Consider the following 17540-nt stretch of genomic DNA (forward strand, 5'->3'; position numbering starts at 1 on the left):
TAGTACGTATCTGTACTTTTTGCTATCTAGGTTTATTCTTCCGATGTCTCTTCAAATTACCAAGAGGTTCGAGTAATCGTTCCTTCCTGTTTTCTTGAATCTATGCATGTACCTATTAAGGCTTGCGTCTCTTCGAATACTCTTCGTCAGTTGTCACTCTTTCATTGATCCACGTGTCTTGACATGTCAGCACATAATTAATTCCATATGTTAACTTGATTTTCCCCAATACATGCACCATGTTATTTCGATCCCAACAGTTATATCCTTATATTGTGTTGAACAATCGTCGGGGTACGAGCTACCTGAGTTAATTAGGTGCAAGATCTTTCAATGCTGATGGCCATTGTAATGAAATTAAACCATACGTGGTCAACTTTGCACTCCTGAATTCTCTATTGCATTTGAGACTTTGGGGAAAACATTAACATCGATATAGTATTAGGAAGCCATTTGCATTATTTTGACTACACTTTAGGTCGTAAAACTGATTTTTCTTTCAGAACACGAGTAGGAAAAAAGGGAATAAACTTAATTTTCTCGGCCATCGACATGGACCCAGACAGGAATAATTAAATGAATTGCAAGAAATCCCCCCCCCCCCCCAAAAAAAAGTTGGAATGAACACTTAAACAAAAAATAATTTATTTCAACATTTGATTGGAAATGACATTTCCTGTAAATAATCATTTCCAAAGAAAAAAAGAAAGAATTGAAAAGAGAATTCAGTCCCATATCAGATGCCAAGAACCAGCTGTCGTTTTAGGCCATGAACCAGTTCAATTTTCTTTTTAGTATCTGACAAGAAAAATCACTATTATGTTTAGGAATATAATTACGGCGCCACACATGTAACGATCCGGCCGGTCATTTTGAACTCTAGTGTGTCGTTCAGCGGTTTGAGGCTTTAAATAGCTTCACTTCATGTTTTATGACTTGTACGCGCAGTAGGAATCAAATTTCGGGAAGTTCAGAGTTAACTCGGAGGGAAAATTCTAATTTCAGAAGCTTTAAGTTTGAAGAATTGACTAACGTTTGACTTTTGAGTAAACGACCTCGGAATTGGGATTTGAAAGTTCCAATAGGTTCGTATGATGATTTCGACTTGGGCGTATGTTCGGGTTGAGTATCGGGTCGCCCGGGAGCATTTCGGCTCTTATTATGGAAAGTTGGCATTTTGAAGGTTTTAGAATTTCCTAAGTTCGGTTTGAGGTGAACTTTGGTGTTATCGATGTCGGTTTGGGATTCCGAGCCTTAAACTAGGTAAGTATCGTGATTTGTGACTTGTACGTAAAGTTTGGCGTCATTCCGGAATGTTTTGATATGATTCAGACGCATTCGTCGAAGTTTGAAAATTTAAAGTTTAAAGAAGGATTTCGATCGTCGATTCGTAGTTTTGATGTTGTTTGGTGTGATTTGAGGCCTCGAGCAGGTTCGTTTCATGTTTTGGGACTGGTTGGTATGATTGAACGGGGTCCTGGGGGCCTCGGGTATGTTTCGGAGTAGTTTCGGACCAAGTTTGGCTGAGTTGTAGCTGCTGATGTCTGGTGTCTTGTTTTGTTCTTCACGAACACGAAGAGATTCACGCGTTCGCGAAGAAGGATCTGTTGGCTGCTGATTTTTGTGCTTCGCGTTCACGGCTGGGGCCTCCCATTCACCTAAGGTAAGAAGGTAAAGCATCGCGTTCGCGATTGGGGCATCGCGTTCGCGAAGGGGAAACTGGGCCGGGGAGATTTTTAGCCTTCGCGTTCGCAAAAGGTACACCACGTTCGCGAAGGTTCGCTTGGTAAAGCATCTCGTTCGCGAGATATGACTCGCGTTCGCGAAAAGCAGTTTTGGAACTGGAGCTGGTAGTGCTTCACGAACGCGATAGGCTTGTCGCGTTCGCGAAGAAGGTCGCATGGGCAGTGTATAAGTTTGCAAAAACGGATTTTGGCTCATTTTATCTCAAATCTTGATGGGAGCCAAGCTTAGGGCGATTATGAAGGAGCTTCTTCGTCACCCATCGCAAGGTAAGTGATTTCTTTACATTGTGAATTAAATACATGAATTATACATAGATTTGAATATGGAAATTGGTGGAAATTGTGTGATTTTGAAAAAAACCTATAATTTGGTATTTTTGGACTTTTACGATGAAATTGGACATGAGATTAGGAATAAATTATATATTCTAGTTCGTGGTGTTATGGATAATGATTATCTTCAAGAATTTTTGGAATCCGGGCACGAGGGTTGACTTTGTTGACTTTTCGAGCGGAGTTGGAAATTTTTATACATTTTTAAATTATATGCATTGGAGTATATTTTGATTGATTTGCACCTTGTTTGACTAGTTTCGGATCGTTGGCTTTGAATGAGGAGTTAAAGAGGCGTTGAAGCCAGTTATGAAACTTCGGAGCGAGGTAAGTCTCCTGTCTACCCCTGTGAGGGGGAATTTACCCCGTAAGTGGTATGTTCTTATGTGCTACATGTGCTAGGAGCTACGCACGTATGAGGTGACGGGTGCTCGTGCGTATGCTAGAAATCCTCATTATGTCTGGGTAGACTAAGTTTCACGACATGCTATAATTGTACTATCTAAGTTATCTTTGCTCGTTTAATTATTTTATTTCGCATTACGAATTGAGACTAGACTTGCATAGAGTGATAGACTCACTATTGTAGAGATGCGACGAACCACTTGATAATCCCCGAAACAATTTGTGCTTCCCTTATGAATTTCTTCCGTGTTGTGCGTATTCATTGCAAAGTTTTTCCTTAAAATTTCATAACTCACACGTGTATTCGTGAGTGGGGTTAAGGACCCTTTAAAACTTCTTACTCTAATGAGAGCGGGCCATTCGCCTTGGCAGTATGATAGATGCATCTATGGTTCGTGCCTCTCAACCCTCGACAGTGTACATATTATTATGGGAGTGGGTCGTTCGCCTCGGTAGTATCATATTCTTATGGGATCGGGTCGTTCGCCACGGCAGCGTTGTGCGTATTATTTGACAAGAAATTAGCGTATCCGTGTGTTTTCCCTGATTTGTGTTATGACGACCTATCTGGTGAGGTTCTTTTCATATATACTGTGGTTGTGGAGCTACCTGATAATTGAGAGCTTGCGTTTACTGTTTAGAGGAGGATTGTACCACGTTCCTACTGTATTTGGTTTATTGGACCACTAGTAAGTATCGATGTCAACTCCTCGTTACTACTTCTCCGGGGTTAGGCTAGATACTTACTAACCCACGCATTGATTTACGTATCCATTCTATACTTCTACACTTATTGTGTAGGTTTATAATTTTGGTGGTCCTTTGGGCGCAGAGCCGCAGATATTGCGGGGACTTTACGGTGAGATGCATTCTATATTATGATTCGCAACATACAGAGTGTCCATCAGTGTTATTTACATTCTCCTTTCTAACTTGTATTCCAAACAGATGTTGTATTTTATAATATTTTCTAGTTTATGCTCATGCACTTGTGACACCGGATTTTGGGGGTTTCGACTGGATGTTTAGTATGGTAGCTCATGTAATTATTATCATTTCACCTTGTAATTTTTATTTTATACTATTCAATTAATGGGAATTATGATTTTAAAAGTTAGGAGCACTTCCCTTCTTGATTCCTCATCGTGCGATTTGATTCCTTTGAGGCTTATGCCTTTATTCCTTCCTACTCAATCTTATGCGACGTGAAGTTCTTACTATCAATTGGGCATCAAAGAGTTGTAGTGGTACTGCAGATGTGGTGCAGGATGTTTGTCCTTGTGTATTCGGGCAGGCTATTAACATCGCCGTGCAGAAGGATGTTCTGTCGTTTCAACTCAGTATTTGTATTTCCTATGGTTTTGAGGCTATGCACAGATAGCTATGATGTTCATCCGTTGTTATCGCACAATGTTGGTGTAATGGTAGGGTGCTTGTCTATGCGTCGAGGTAGTGAATGACTCGAAAATAAGATCTCTCAGTGTGTGGTTAACAGTTCGAGAGTGGTAGAATTCTCATTTGTGATGTGGTGTCATCGTCCTTGTTTGAACGCATTAAAGTTTGTCGGTGTTATGGTCTTTTTTGATTTGCCCTCGGGGTAGGGTGCTGTAAAATGGTGCCTGAGAAGCGGTTGTTAGAGATGGTGGTGTGTAGTGGTTTCAAAATCGAACCGGTATTTCTAATGCTGATGGCTCGAGAAATATGATCTTCGAGGGGGTTTAGAGTTGGTAGCAATTTATCAGTTCAGGTGATACAGAGATGGATTTTGATTTGAGGCAGCAATTTGGCAGTGAAGGATGAGGAAGGATGTGTGGGAGGTGTCTCGCGATGGTTGAATGGCTAGTAGGTCGAGTATGAAAAGCAGAGGTCGAGAAGTTACTTAAAGGAGATGGTTTAACCGAAGTGGGAGTGGCATAGTATCATATGGATTCTGTGGTAGGATAGTCACATGCCTTGAGAAAAGTTTAGAGCGATTTTGGAATCATGATGGAAAGTGACTAGGTCTATGGATATTATTTGGGATGGAGGCTACTGCACTAAGGAAGATTGAATATGGAAAAAAGAGTTTACTTGAAATGAAGCGGGGTGTGAAAACTTGATTATCCTTTTTTGATACAACGTGACTTCGAGTTTGGAACTTATTGTCGGACTTTCAGTTAACATCAATGGGGAATGAACAGACTCATACAACTGGTGAACAAGCACGGGCTTCAGAGAGTTTACTGATTTTGTGGTGGTTGTACCCAATGCAGCATCATTGGAAGGTATCGGTATGGAAATTCCACATGTGGGCTATCTCTTATGAGCAGGTTAGCGGTTGCATAATTTCTGATGAAGCTTCTACAAAGAATTCTACTTACTGCCCGACAGAAGGCCGAGTACGCGATTGTGGCTAATAATTCGGGATGTTTTATAAAGATTCTAACAAGAGATTTCGAGAGGTTTGGTGAGTTAATGGTGCGAGATCATGGTAATAGAAAAGGAGGAATCCTTGTGGGTTATATGTTATGTTAGCTTAAAGCTATGTGGGGAAGCCTACCATCTACAATAGGATCGCGTGGTTTTCTGCTTGTGTGGTTTTTGGTTATCGGTGCATTGGTGGATTATTTATGACTAAGAAAAGAAAACATTAGGGGTAATTCGAGCAAAGAACTTGATGAATGTGTGTTATATTTGGCCTTAAAATTTCATGTGCAGGTTTTGGGAAGATTCAGAGTTATGCTTTTGTAGATGTGATATACGATGAAAAGAATTCATCCAGTCGCTTTTTTAGGGAGTGTTCATATGCTAACAACGCAGGTGTATCAATTAGAGTTTGGTTATGTTCGAGACCAGGTCAGAGTGGGTGACTCTCAACAACGGTCCTAGTGGGTTCAAGAATTTAAAGTCCAGTGCCTAAGGATTTCAGGTCTGTTGTATGGTTAAGGATCGAGTTATTGTAGTGGATTGTGAAAGGGACTTGGAGTGCTCTATGTTATTATCGGGTCTGCGGTGCAGTATTGGAGGAAAGGGAGAAATAGCTTCGGATTCACGGAAGGTCTTGCAGAATGGGTGTACCAGTTGGAGATACTATTGTGCGCTTGAGAAGGGTATAAGATGGTTCATGGGTATTGAGACGATATGGTCTCGTGTTTTGGGTCACTCTAGATGAGTGCGGATTGAGTTCATTATGTTTTTGAATGGAGCTATTATCATTTCTAAGGCAAGTCAAGAGTAAATTGGAAGAAGGTGGTTCGGTTAGTAATGGTTGAATTAGCATGATTGTGGCAATGATCAGTTCCTTCGGCATGTTAAGCTATACATGTGGTTTGTGGTTGTACGTGCGGGCTTAACAGTCACCATAACTTGACTGATTTGGGAGGTATTTGATTCAAATGGCCTAGTTGTGTAAATGGGTTCCGAAAGAGTTATGGCGGTTGACTTGAGGTTTGTATTTTCTACAGTTTGGGAATTCGGTTGTGTGTTGCAATTGTTCCTCTGAAATGTGTTGAATGAAAGGGGTTCTAGATGATGAAGTGTTTATTCTATTGGTGATTCAAGAGTTATGAAGAAATTCTTGTACTCTCGCGTAGCAGCATGATAAGTGCAGTGAGCGTTATGGAAATTGGAAGTGGAGAATCAAGGTTGCGGTTCGGTTTTGACAAGAATGTCACGAGCTCGGATAAGCAAAAAAGTATTCAGATGTTCAAAGTAAGCGGTCATTTTTCTTTAGTGTCACCTGAGGAAGGTGTCCTGTGTAAGAGGCTTTGTGTGCTGGAATGTGGATTTTTGATTTGCTTTACAGATTTAGTATGGTTGGTGGTATGGATTTGCAAACTTTGCTACCTGGTGCGGAAGGTCATGGGAGTGTATCCCATGAGGAAATTTGTATAAGTGTGATATTAGTCACTTGATTATTAAGGATTGAAACCAAGTATGGAGATTTTGGTACTATCGCTAATGTGAGAGCTTATGCTTGAAGGGCGCTCTATTCATTTGGTTGTGGACTGTGAAAGTTTGTCCCTGAATGGACGGCTGCTCATATGTGTCATGAATAGGGCCATTGTGGATCCTCAAAAGGGTGTTGACCTAGTATGGTATGATCAAAATCGGTTGGAGGTCTGTTTGTTGGGCTAATGTGAATGTGCGCTCTACGTCAGGTCGGATGTGTTCATTCGTCATAGCATTGCTTACGAAGGAGTCTTTGGGCGTTGGATGTTATTCCCTTCTTCAGCTATTCCATGTAATACTCTATTGTGCCATGCAGGTTGTGAGATGACTTGATTATCCACACATGTGTTGTGGTCCCGTGTATCTTGTGGTGTTATATGAGCAGGACAGCTCTCGAGATGCATGTTATTTATCACACCTTAGTTGTGCTTGGGTTTTGTAGCGTACGCCGCTATCCGTCTACCTAGAGTTGTATTTTTCACTTGGCGTGCTTGTGATCGATATTCGGTATTTCGTAAGTATAAGCATTATGGCTAGATTGGTATTTCCAAATTTATTGTTATGTGTAGATCGGGTGGCACGCCGCCACGGGTATGTTGTTTGGATCAGGTTGCAAGCCGCAATGGTGTCATGTTTGGATTAGGTTGCATACCGTAACGGTATCATATGTGGGTCGGTTGCACGCCACAATAGTGAGATGTTGAGTCTGGTTCCATATATCTATTCTTTTGTATTTTGTTTCTCATTCTCTGAGAAGGGTTCATAGCATCTGTTCGGCCATTTTATTCGTTATGCGGGCTGGGTAGTTCTTTTCCAGAGTTCATTCTTCCTTATGTGTCATATTCAAGTTGTAGCTTGTTGGCGTATTGATGGCATCATATGAGATCTTGGTCAGTGTTTGAGGTGGCTTATTGCATGAGCAGCTTGTACCGGGTGAGATGAGATTATTGGACCTAAAATCGATGCGATCGTATTTATGCAAGTTATATTAAAGAGAGAATGTCACTATTCAGTTTATAATGAGGTAACGGTTCTTGCCAAGCGGAGAAACTCCACGAGCTATTGATTTGATGGGTGGTTATAAGTTCCTGCACATCTCTTATATGTGTTATGAGTTCCTGCACATCTCTTATATGGTTATGAGAATCATTGCAGTATTATGAGGATTGAAACCGTGCTTATATGTGTTATGAGCTATACTACGGGCGTCGGGTCAGTGAATTTGCAGTTGTTGTGCTTGGATGATGTTTCCTTCGAAAAATGACTGATGCGGTGTGTTGTGTGATGTCAACATGGGTGAATGATCAAGTGTAGGTTCAGCGTGTGGAGATTGATACGATATTCGTATGTTAGAATCAGGTCTGGTAGAGAAATTCGGAGGTTGGAATTTGGTTATAGGGCTTATTGACTAAATAAAAGGGGGAATCTTCAGTCTGGCTCGAGCTAATGTGCTCAACTTGGTTGTGGTGGCACGAGTAGGTGCACAAGGTGTTGAACAACAATTTTGGGGCAACTCTAGAATAGTTCCTGGCACATTCGAGGACAAACGTATGTTTAAGTAGGGGAAAATGTAACGACTCGACCGATCATTTTGAGCTCTAGAGCGTCGTTTGGCGGTTTGAGGCCTTAAGTAGCTTCACTTCATGTTTTATGACCTGTACGCATAGTCGGAATCGAATTTTGGGAAGTTCAGCGCTGATTCGGATGAAAAATCTAATTTCAGAAGCTTTAAGTTGGAAGAATTAACTAAGGTTTGACTTTTGATTAAACAACCTTTGTCAACTAACACCCCTTTGTCAACTAACACCCTTTCTAACTAAGCTAAGTAGGAATTACAAGTAGAGTATTTTAGCAAAGGTACAACACAACTAAGGATATGTAATAACTTGATACAGGGAACTGGTCCGTTGTTATGTTGTTCTTTGTTCTTGATGTCCTTGAGAGTCACTTGCAAGATTAATGGATAACTTGCGAGAATGCTTGATCAATTCTTGAATGTGCAAGTGATTTTGTTTTTACCTTGCTTGATGTTAATAATTCATTTGTGACATCACTTTGAATGATGTAAGCAAGTTAGATAAAGGGCATTCCCTATAAAGTTGACTGTTGTACTGTTTTTGTACTGTAGCGTGTCCATGCAGCAACTTTACAGCTGGGGCAGTTGACCTGCACAATCACCTCGGGAACTGGTAGCTATCTGTTCCCTCTGTTGTTCCTTTGACTCTGAAGAGTTGAACTGTGTCCCCAACTGGAGACTTATTGATCTTTAAGTTCTTGAGGATGTGTATCAGGTTCCTTATCTGGTTTTTAACAGTAAGTTTGCTAGATCATCAAAACATAACAGGGATACACATATAACCTATCAATTTCTTCCTTTTTGATGATGACAAACTTATAATTCAAGTTCGTATTTCCTGTATTCCCCCTGAATCTGTTCCCCATCCTGTTCCCCCTTAATTATTTTTCCCCTTTTTGGCATCATAAAAAGACCAGTGGCGGGCATTAAGGAAAAAGAAGTCCAGCTTAGTTAACTCATGCCACATGTGTGCACACAAACATGACTAAAAATAGAACGTATAAGCAATGCATACACAACCAAAGGATGCGACGTTCATTAATTTTGGATCATTAAGCAGGGAGCAGTTCCACTGTTTCCAAACACATTCATAAAAGAGAAACAACAAAAATAGAAGTACCACTCATAAACATCATCAAAACAAAAACAAAAGACGGACACTAAGGACTTGACACTTGGGAAGGACACTGTTTAAGGAGCACTAGAAGAGGAAGGCCCAGATGAAGAGGCAAGCGTACGAAGAAGGATGTCCATTCGAGCATTAGCTGACACCTGCTCGTTGAATAGTCTCTCCTTCAGGTCCTCAACCTGTTTCTAAAGGTCGGCATTTTCCTTGGTCAGACGGGCAACCTCTGTGCTTTGAGAGCTACTGGAACCAGGTGCCTCTTGAAGCTGACTTAGCTGACTCTCAAAAATGGCATTTCTTGTCTTTAGCTTCCTTATCTCTAGTGGCACTGTTTTGAGCATTGATCAACTGGGAGATAGTGGAAGTGCTGCCAACCCCTCCAACCTTTTCAATGCATTCACATTCCTCGAGGGTAGTCTTGGAGAAGGTTTGCTTATAGGTTCCCAGTAAACTTGTCCTAGAGGAACTTTGAAGAACTCAAACACCTTAGTGAGAAGGAACCCGTAAGGCAGCCCATGATTACCATCCTTAAAATCTGCTACCTTCTGCATGTGTTCTATCATGATGTCAGGCAGGTTGATAGTTGTGTAGCTATCCAGTGCTTCCATGAGAACCAGGTCTGCTCGAGATGTAATGGATCTTCTCTCAGCACGAGGGAGCAAGACCTTGTTCACCATTTCAAACAATAATTGGTACAATGGAAGGAGGGCCTTCTTTTGTACCTGTTCCCCGTGTTGAACTGCCACATCCTTCAAGATAGCATTTCGAAAGTTTAAAGAGCAGGTTCCCTGAACAAAAGACGAACCCTCAGTGGGAACACCCAAAATATTTCCCAGCACAGTAGAGACCATCACAAAATCAACACCATTTACCATCATAAAAATGTTATCGTCTTCAATTTTAAAGAAGTCGGCATAAAAACTCTGCACTTCTTCCTCATACACTTTGGGACAGTCACCTGTGAAAAGGTGTGTCCATTGTTGAAATTCATAGATTTCCACCAATTGACGCATGCCAGCCATTTCCAGAACATTAAGAGCAAATGTACGGCCCCACAACACCTTTTGATTTTTCAATTTTTCTTTCTCAGGACCCTGGGTTGCATCATCCTTGACCTTCTTTGAGGAACCAGGTTCCTCACTAGTACCAGCCTTCCATTTCACTGATTTTTGTGCACTCTTTCCTTTCTCAGCAGATGACAACTTGTCAACGGACTACCCAACCATAAGCTCACCTGACTCTTCAACCAGATTTTCACTAGATTGTTCACCCTCGACATTGCTGACCCCCATTGCACTTTCTTTCTCAATAGATTTTTCACCCTCAAACCTTCTCAACTCCTTTCTAACCATAGAAGACTCCCTTTTAGTCTTTGGAACAGGAAGATTCTTTGAGGACTTATGAACTAAGGAACCAGGTTCCTCTTTGACCTTATCATCAATATTCACAACTTGTGCAGGAGGCACTACCTTTTCATTAACAACCTTTCCATCTCTCACCAGTATCCTCTTCTTACATCGAGGGACCAGGTCCTCAGCTTGATTTTATCAACCCTAGAGACAAGCGATTTCATTCAAAATGCTCTCTGCTTAGTGCTTTGGTGAATATGTCTGCAATTTGATCTTCTGTGCTGTAGAATTTCATACAAATAAGCCCTTTTTTGACATTATCTCTAAGAAAGTGATGTCGCACGTCAATGTGCTTTGTTCTCTTATGTTGAACTGGGTTCTTGGCCATGTTGAAAGCACTGGTATTGTCACATAGTAAGGGCACGCACTCAGAGAATACACCAAAATCTTCCAACTACTATTTAATCCATAACAGTTGAGCACATCAAGATGCAACAACCACATATTTAGCATCTGCAAAAGAGAGGGACACTGAGTTTTGTTTTCTTGTAAACCATGAAATTAGACATGAACTTAGAAAATGTGCAATGCCAGAAGTGCTTTTCCTGTCCACTAGATACCCAGTGTAGTCAGCATCTGCATACCCAATTAAATCAAAATTATCTCATGTGGGATAGTAAAGGACAAGGTCTTATTTTTCTTTGAGATATCTTAGGATTCTCTTGGCTGCCTTTAGATGAGATTCCTTTGGATTAGATTGAAACCTAGCACAGAGACCCACACTAAAAATAATATGTGGTCTGCTTGCTGTAAGATACATGAGTGACCCTATTATACCTCTATACATGGTCTCAATTACAGAGGAACCGGGTTCATCCATGTCCAGACGAGTGGATGTGGCAGTGGGAGTATCAATGATCTTTAATCCTTCCATGTCAAATCTCTTAAGCAGCTTCTTGATGTACTTTTGTTGACTTATCATATTCCCCTTGGGAGTTTGCTTCACTTGTAAACCCAAGAAGAAATTTAGTTCCCCTATTATACTCGTTTCAAACTCACTCCCCATGAGTTTTTGCAAATTCCTCACATAGAGAATCATTTGTTGCTCCAAAAATGATGTCATCAATATAGATCTGCACAATGAGCAGGTTCCTTTCTCATTTCTTCAGAAACACGGTGTTGTCAATTTTTCCTCTTGTAAAGCTATTTTCGAGAAGAAATTTTGACAACTTTTCATACCAAGCACGAGGAGCCTGTTTTAGCCCATACAGAGCTTTGTCAAGTTTAAAGATGTGCTCAGGATGCTCATGATTCTCAAATCCAAGTGGTTGCTTGATGAAGACCTCTTCTTTTAGAAAGCCATTTAGAAATGCACTTTTGACATCCATTTGGAATAATTTGAATTCCATATGAGATGCAAAGACAATGAGAATTCTGATAGCCTCCATTTAGAGCAACTGGAGCAATTGTTTCATCATATTCAATCCTTTCTTCTTGATTATAGCCTTGAACGACTAGACTTGCCTTGTTCCTTGTTGTGTTTCCAAACTCATCAAGCTTGTTCCTGAATACCCACTTGCTTCCTATAACAGTTCGATCTGCAGGTCAAGGAACTAGGTGTCATACTTTGTTCTTTTCAAATTGATTCAGATCCTCTTGCATGACATTGATCCAGTCTGCATCTTTCAATTATTCTTTGATATTTTTGGGTTCTATTTAAGAGAGGAAGGCTGAGAAGGCAAGTGAGTTTCTAGCTTTTGACCTGGTTTGAATTCCTGAGTCGAGAGGAGTGATTATGTTGTCAAGGGGGTATGTAATTCTGTGCTTCCAATTTGGCACCTGAATCTCATTGGTAGAATACCCAGGTATGCCTGAATGAGGTTCTTGGCCTCTTCCTGTTTCAGCAAGTGGAGTACCTTGGACTGCATCAATAACTCTATTTTTAGCTTCAGTTGTTGTGATCGTGGGACCAGGTTCCTCTCCAATAGATGGAGATGTATTTGCATCATCTTCACTGGATTCCTTGACATGACTCATCATGTATGCCTTTCCATTTTCCATGTCAATAACTTCACCTGGAATAGATAAAAGTTCTCCATCTTGGTCAATATGTCTTTCCTTCTGACAGGAGAGGTGAGATTCATCAAAGATCACATGTACACTCTCTTCAACACATTGAGTCATTTTGTTGTATACTTTGTAAGCTTTGCTTTGAGATGAGTATCCTAGAAAGATTCTTTCATCACTTTTGGCATCGAATTTTCCAAGAGCTTCCTTTTTATTGTTGAGGACAAAACATTTTACACCCAAAAGTCCTTAGATGTGTCACCTTGGGCTTCCTTCCATTCAGCAGTTCATATGGGGTTTTGTTCAGAAGGGACCTGATCATACACCTGTTCACCAAGTAGCAAGCAGTATTGACAACTTCTTCCCAGAAATACTTTGCAATCCCACTGTCAATCAACATTCTCCTTGCCATGTCTTCAAGAGTTCTATTCTTCCTCTCCACAACACCATTTTGTTGAGGTATTCTTGGAGCTAAAAAATTGTGAGTGATACCATTTTCAGTACAGAACTCATCAAATTTGGCATTGTCAAACTCAGTCCTATGATCAAATCTGATGCAAGCTACATTATTACCCATCTTCACTTGAATCTTTTTGACGAAGGCAACAAACACTTCAAAGGTTTGATCCTTGGTTCTAAGAAACAGAGTCCAAGTGAATTTGGAGTAGTCGTCAACTATAACGAAGATGTATTTCTTTCCTTATCTGTTTGGCACCCTTATAGGTCCACATAGATCCATGTGAAGAAGATCAAGTAGCCTTGAGGTACTGACTTCCTTTTTGGGCTTGAATAAGGATCTGACTTGTTTCCCTGTTACACATGCATCACACACTTTGTGGTCCTTGAAGCTTGACTTGGGCATACCACGAATTAGTTCCTTCCTGACCAATTTGTGCAACAACGTGAAGCTTGCATGACCCAGCCTCCAGTGCCATAATTCAGCATCATCATCAACATCACTTAAATAGCTGAGATCACCATTCTGCAGAGATTCAAAATCAGCAACATAGATATTTTTGTATCTTTTTGCCACTAGAACCACCTCACCAGTTACTAGGTTTGTGAATGTACATATTTTTGACACAAATTCCACCTTGTTTCCCTTGTCACAGATATGGGAAACACTTAGCAAGTTGTACTTCAACCCTTTCACATAGTACACATTTTCGATTGAGTGAGAGAGAGACTTTCCAATCCTTCCAACTTCTAGAATGTATCCTTTCTTTCCATTTCCAAAGGATACACTCCCTCCTTGCAAGGCCTTAAGCGAAAGGACATCATTTGTACTTCTAGTCCATGTAACATTGTAGGCTACTCCCTTTCACTGTTCTTTGCACAAGAAAATCAGGAGTTAGACTTAGGGACCCAATTAGGTCCCTTGTAATGAGGAAAGGGGTGAATGAGTGATCTTCTGATCCAAGCAGACATCATGCGTTTTTTATATGAAGGACCAGGTTCTCTACCAGTAGTTACTTTTTCAGCAAAAACTTTGTTTTTCTGTTGTGACTGAAATCTAGCCTTACAGTTTTCTTAAAGTTCCCAGTATTGCCACAGTGAGTGCAAAGCCAATTGTCAGGTACAGTAACGTACTTGCTATGAGGGTTGTAGGGAGTCTTTTCCTTTGGAACCCAATTCCCTGCCTATTTCCCCCATTGTTATGTACATGACAGTGATAGCATTAGAGGAACAAGTCCACTTACGTGATTTTTCAAGATCACTCTTCACTCTTCCTAGTTCTTCCTGAATTTGTTTGTTTTTCTCAAGCTCAACACATAGACTCGACTTCACTAAATTTAACTCACTTTCAAGCTTAATGTGTGCCTCACTTGCAACTACCTTTCCCTTTTGAGGATTTTCAGGCCTACTCTCCATTTTAAGTTCCCCAAGTATTTCCTTTAGGTCCACTACCACCACTAATAGGTCATCTCTCTCATGCTCAATGTTAGCAACTCTCTCAGTTAGGATTTCTTTTTCCTTTCTTACACACTCAATGGTCTTTTTTAGGTCTACCACAAAACCATTAGATCATCTCTTTCACGTTCTATATTTGTAAGTTTTTCATCTAAGGCATCCTTCTCTTTCTTCAGGTTCTCAATTGTTAACCGCAACGACTACTAGGTCATCTCTAGACTATTTTGCTTCTCCTAATTCAACAATTAAAGCATCTTTATTATTTATAAGACTGTGATAAGCAACAATTAACACACTTGCCAAAGACACGAGTTTTTTAGGAAAATAAGATTTCAGATTTCTCTGAACATCCAGAAAATTTACCTCCTCATCATCAGACTGAGCCATCAAGGCAAAGATTGAGTCATACTCAGTTGCTTCACTTTCTACTGCCATCATTGAACTATCACCATGATCATTTTCTTCTTCAAATTTGCTAGAGGAGTCTCCCCATGCAGCAAGAGCTTGCTTCATAATGTTGTCAGCGATATTCTTTCTCTTGAAACGTTTATCAGGAACTGGGTTCCTCTTGGCTGCTTTGTCAAAGTTGTTTTTGTACTGATCTTGCTTTAGGAGAGGACAATCCTTGATGAAGTGTCCTGGCTTGCCACATTTATGACAGAGGTCATAATTTTTTGGCTTGCTAGAACTCCCCCTTTTTGGAATGCCTCCATTCCTGCGAACCATTTTCTGGAATCTTCTTGTCAAGTAATCTATATCACCATCCTCACCACTTGAATTATTACTGTTTGTCTTGAAGACCAGGTTCTTCTCCCTTTTGGGCTCTCTTCTTTCATTGTCCTTCTTCTTCTTCATTTTATATGTTTTCAGATTACCGACAAGCTCATCAATGATTAGCTTCTGCAAGTCCTTCGCCTCTGTGATAACGTTCACTTTGCTTTCCCAGGAGCTGGGCAGGACACTGAGTATTATTCTGACAAGTTTGTTTCTTGGAATGATTTCTCCAAGAGAGTGAAGCTCATTGATGATAGATGTGAAATGAGTGTGCATATCTTGGATGGATTCATCATCTTTCATCCTAAAAAGCTCGTATTAAGTTGTAAGCATATCAATCTTTGATTGCTTGACCTGTGTTATTCCTTCATGGGCCGTCTGAAGGGCTTCCCAGATTTCTTTTGTTGATTGGCATGCCGATATCCTGTTATATTCATCAGGATCAATGCCACAAACAAGAATTTTCTTTGCACGAAAATTCTTTTCTATGGCCTTTCGATTAGCGTCATTGAATTCTTTCCTCGTCTTGGAAATGGTTACAGCTGGGTCACCAACAATTTTGGTAGGAACAAAGGGTCCATCATATAGCTCAGAATCTTCAGCCATGATAAAGTCGTGCATCCTAGTCTTCGACTATCCATAATATTGGTCGTTGAACCTTGGTGGTCTGTTAGTAGACTGGCCTTCTTCGAAGTTTGGCGGAGCATCCATGAGGATCCTTTCTAGGTATTAACCTGATAGAAAGAACCCGTCCTGGTACCAATTGATAGAAATTAAGGGTCTATCAAACTATATAGAGAACCAGGTTCTCTATGTATTCCCACACGCACACTGTAATAAGTAAATGACACAATGGAATTTTACATGAAAAACTCCAAGCTCACGAGATCAAAAACCACGACCTACCCTTGTAGGATTTTAACTTCACTACTGAGTAAACTTTAGATTACAAACTATTGTAACCTAGGAATTAACCCCTTAATCTCTCACTAACTTGTAACAACACTATTACAAGCTACTTTGTAATAACTCTATTACCAAGACTTTACAACTTGACTAACTCTAGCCAAAACACAAACACAAGGGTTTATGATTTACAAAGATTTCCGACACAATACTTCTAACTAAGCTAAGTAGGAATTACAAGTAGAGTGCTTTAACAAAGGTACAACACAACTAAGGATATGTAATAACTTGATACAGGGAACTGGTCCGTTGTTATGTTGTTCTTTATTCTCGATGCCCTTAAAAGTTACTTGCAAGATTAATGGATAATTTGCGAGAGTGCTTGATCAATTCTTGAATGTGCAAGTGATTTGTTTTTACCTTGCTTGATGTTAATAATTCATTTGTGACATCACTTTGAATGATGTAAGCAAGTTAGGTAAAAGGCATTCCCCATAAAGTTGAGTGTTGCACTGTTTCTGTAGTGTAGCGTGTGCAGGCATCAAACTTTACAACTGGGGCAGTTGACTTACACAATCACCTCGAGAACTGGTAGCTATCTGTTCCCTCTGCTGTTCCTTTGGCTCTGAAGAGTTGAACTGTGTTTCCAACTGTAGACTTGTTGATTTTTAAGTTCTTGAAGATGTGTATCAGGTTCCTTATCTGGTTCTTAACAGTAAATTTGTTAAATCATCAAAACATAACAGAGATAGATATATAACCTATCAAATAGGAATGAAAATAAAACTATCTCCAAATTCAAAAGACTATTTGAGTCAAAAACTTTCTATGAACTGAATATCAATTAAAGATTATAACTTGCTCGGTCAAGCTTCTCTAAGGTTAAAAATATTTATTTTTTACAACAACGAAAAAAAGACTAACATCAAGTTGCAAATGATACGGACACTTTCACTGCTGGTGATGTAAACTTGTTAAATTCAAACTGGCAACTCCACGTACAAAGAAAATTATATGGACACTTGCACGGATGATGACGGAAATATTTGTTAAATTAAATTTGGCAATTCCATCTACAAAGAAAATTATATCGACACTTCCACTGGTGGCTGCTTCTGAATATTCAAAGAAAATGAGGCGCAGATCTCTTGTTAACTGGGCCCCCTCTTTTTTCCTCCTTTCAAGCTGCTCCTGTTGCGCTGCATGTGAAAATTTGATTTATGATACATTACTAGGAACTTTTCTTTTTGAAAATAAACAACGATTTTATAGGAAGTATTTTTATAAAAAAATGTGATGCTTATCTTTGTACAAAAAACAATTATGAGGTTGTTCTTTAAATGCTCTTTTCTATCTTCTTATTAACAGTTTGTTTGGCCGGTTGTTAGGTATCATTTCATAATGTATTATATAATATT

General features: G+C 39.9%; 1 protein-coding gene across 1 annotated transcript; it reads right to left on the reverse strand.

Annotated features, from left to right (window-relative positions):
* Positions 1–13231: 13231 nt before the first annotated feature.
* Positions 13232–15519, reverse strand: LOC142163060 (uncharacterized). Its single transcript, XM_075220310.1, has 4 exons — positions 15318–15519; positions 14195–14537; positions 13897–14044; positions 13232–13792 (listed from the first exon to the last, which is right to left on the reverse strand). Exons 1-4 carry the CDS (start codon positions 15517–15519, stop codon positions 13232–13234), a joined length of 1254 nt encoding a protein of 417 aa, XP_075076411.1.
* Positions 15520–17540: the final 2021 nt, after the last annotated feature.

Source organism: Nicotiana tabacum, chromosome 8, assembly GCF_000715075.1.
Source record: "Nicotiana tabacum cultivar K326 chromosome 8, ASM71507v2, whole genome shotgun sequence".
Classification (NCBI taxonomy): domain Eukaryota; kingdom Viridiplantae; phylum Streptophyta; class Magnoliopsida; order Solanales; family Solanaceae; genus Nicotiana; species Nicotiana tabacum.

Bases quoted from the DNA above. Each gene is read 5' to 3' on its own strand.
- LOC142163060 (XM_075220310.1), bottom strand. From the start codon at position 15,519: ATGAAAGATGATGAATCCATCCAAGATATGCACACTCATTTCACATCT. The intron at 14,538-15,317 runs GTAATCTGAAAA...GTTTTGTGGTAG, and splicing joins AATCATTGATGAGCTTGTCG to ACCTAAAAAAGACCATTGAG. The intron at 13,793-13,896 runs GTCCCTAAGTCT...CTTTCGCTTAAG, and splicing joins ATTACAAGGGACCTAATTGG to GCCTTGCAAGGAGGGAGTGT.